Raw genomic sequence first — 1,760 nt, forward strand, 5'->3', positions numbered from 1 at the left:
ATTTTCTTTTTCTATATATATGTATATGTATTTTACATTTTAACACACACTCTTCCATTTCCTTCTTATTTTCTTATCGAAAAACATACAATATACAATTTTAATTTTTTCCAATTGAATAAAACTTTCAAAATGTTAGAGTTTCCTGTGGATGATTCGGATGACGAAAAGATTGTTAGTTTTGTTAATATTCTAACGCAAGAAGAAGTCGATGGAGAGGCAAGTAGTTCTCAAGTCCCTCAATCCCGGATTTATATTGCTAGGGATCGAGAAGATGCGACTATAAGGTTGTACAATGATTATTTTGCGGAGTCACCGGTGTTTCCCGACAGATATTTTAAACGACATTTTTTGAATGACTCGTGAGTTATTTCTTCGAATTGTTGAAGGTATATCTAATTTTAATAGTGCCGTTATTCCTGATTATTTTATTTATTTTCGGGAACGGCCCAATGCAACGGGCTGTCAAAGTTTGACAATTCTCCAAAACTGCACAACGGCCATACGTCAAATGGCATATGAAACAACTCCTGATTTGTTTGATGAATATATAAAAATTGGGGAGAAAACGGCTGCGTTGTGTCAAGAAAACTTTTGTCAATGCGTATTTCATTTGTTTGCTAGACAGTATTTGCGAAAACCAACTGCCGAAGATATTGCTAGACTTTATACTTTTCATGCACAAAAACATGGTTTACCGGGTATGTTAGGTAATATCGATTGTATGCATTGGGAGTGGAAGAATTGTCCTGTTGCTTGGCAAGGACAATACACAAGAGGTGATAAAAAAGGGCCTTCTGTTGAAGCAGTCGCCTCACACGATTTGTGGATATGGCATGCATTCTTTGGTATGGCAGGTTCGAACAACGACATTAACGTTTTGAATTTTTCTCCATTGTTTAACACTATAAAAGATGGAACTGCTCCACCTTCACCATTTGAAGTAAACGGGCGTCGCTAAGAAAGAGGGTATTACTTAGGTGATGGTATATACCCAGATTCGGCTATGTTGGTAAAAGCGCCTCATAATCCAACTGACGAACCTCGTAAAAAATTTAAACGGTTTCAAGAAAGTGCAAGGAAAGATATTGAGCGTGCATATGGAGTATTACTGATCATATATATAAGCATATATATGTATGTTTAAGTGCAAAAGGCAACTCAAATACAAGTACAAACAAAACCGCGGAGATAAATAAGCAATTGCGCATCACGCCAAGATGCTGCGGTTCTCTGCATAATATATATGACGACCCTCAATTTTTCCATTTCTGTTTATACTGTTCAACTATTAGGACTTTGTGCTCATGAACTTTGTTTAAAAAACTTTGATTAAATAGTATTTTTGGTCAATATTTACTGTTAATATAAGTTTATGTTTTGTTTGATATTTATATAAACTAAATGTAATATTAATGTGACAATAAATATAATTTAGAAACTTATATGAACTAAGTAAAAAATTATAAAGACATGGACTAATAAGTAAATTAATAAATAAAATGTAATTTAAATAAAATGTAATTTAAATAAAATGTAACTATAATAATAAAAAATATAAAAAAAACAAAAATGTCGAATATAAAAAAAATAATAGATATAACAATATATAAATCGGCCAAATTAGAAAACAAAATAGGAAAAATAAACTTGATCATTAAGCAATTTATCCTAGTTTAATTCCTAAGTCTAGAGTCATAATTAACCTCAAACTCTTTTATCCTAATCTTGATCCATCCTTGATCACCAAGTTAACTTGG

At 31.9% G+C, this 1,760-nt stretch overlaps 1 protein-coding gene across 1 annotated transcript; it reads left to right on the top strand.

Moving 5' to 3' along the window:
- The first annotated feature begins 511 nt into the window (after positions 1-511).
- LOC139901471 (uncharacterized) lies at positions 512-961 on the top strand. The gene has a single exon (XM_071884179.1). It carries the CDS (start codon positions 512-514, stop codon positions 959-961), a length of 450 nt encoding a protein of 149 aa, XP_071740280.1.
- Positions 962-1,760: the final 799 nt, after the last annotated feature.

This window comes from Rutidosis leptorrhynchoides, chromosome 3 (genome assembly GCF_046630445.1).
Source record: "Rutidosis leptorrhynchoides isolate AG116_Rl617_1_P2 chromosome 3, CSIRO_AGI_Rlap_v1, whole genome shotgun sequence".
Lineage (NCBI taxonomy): Eukaryota > Viridiplantae > Streptophyta > Magnoliopsida > Asterales > Asteraceae > Rutidosis > Rutidosis leptorrhynchoides.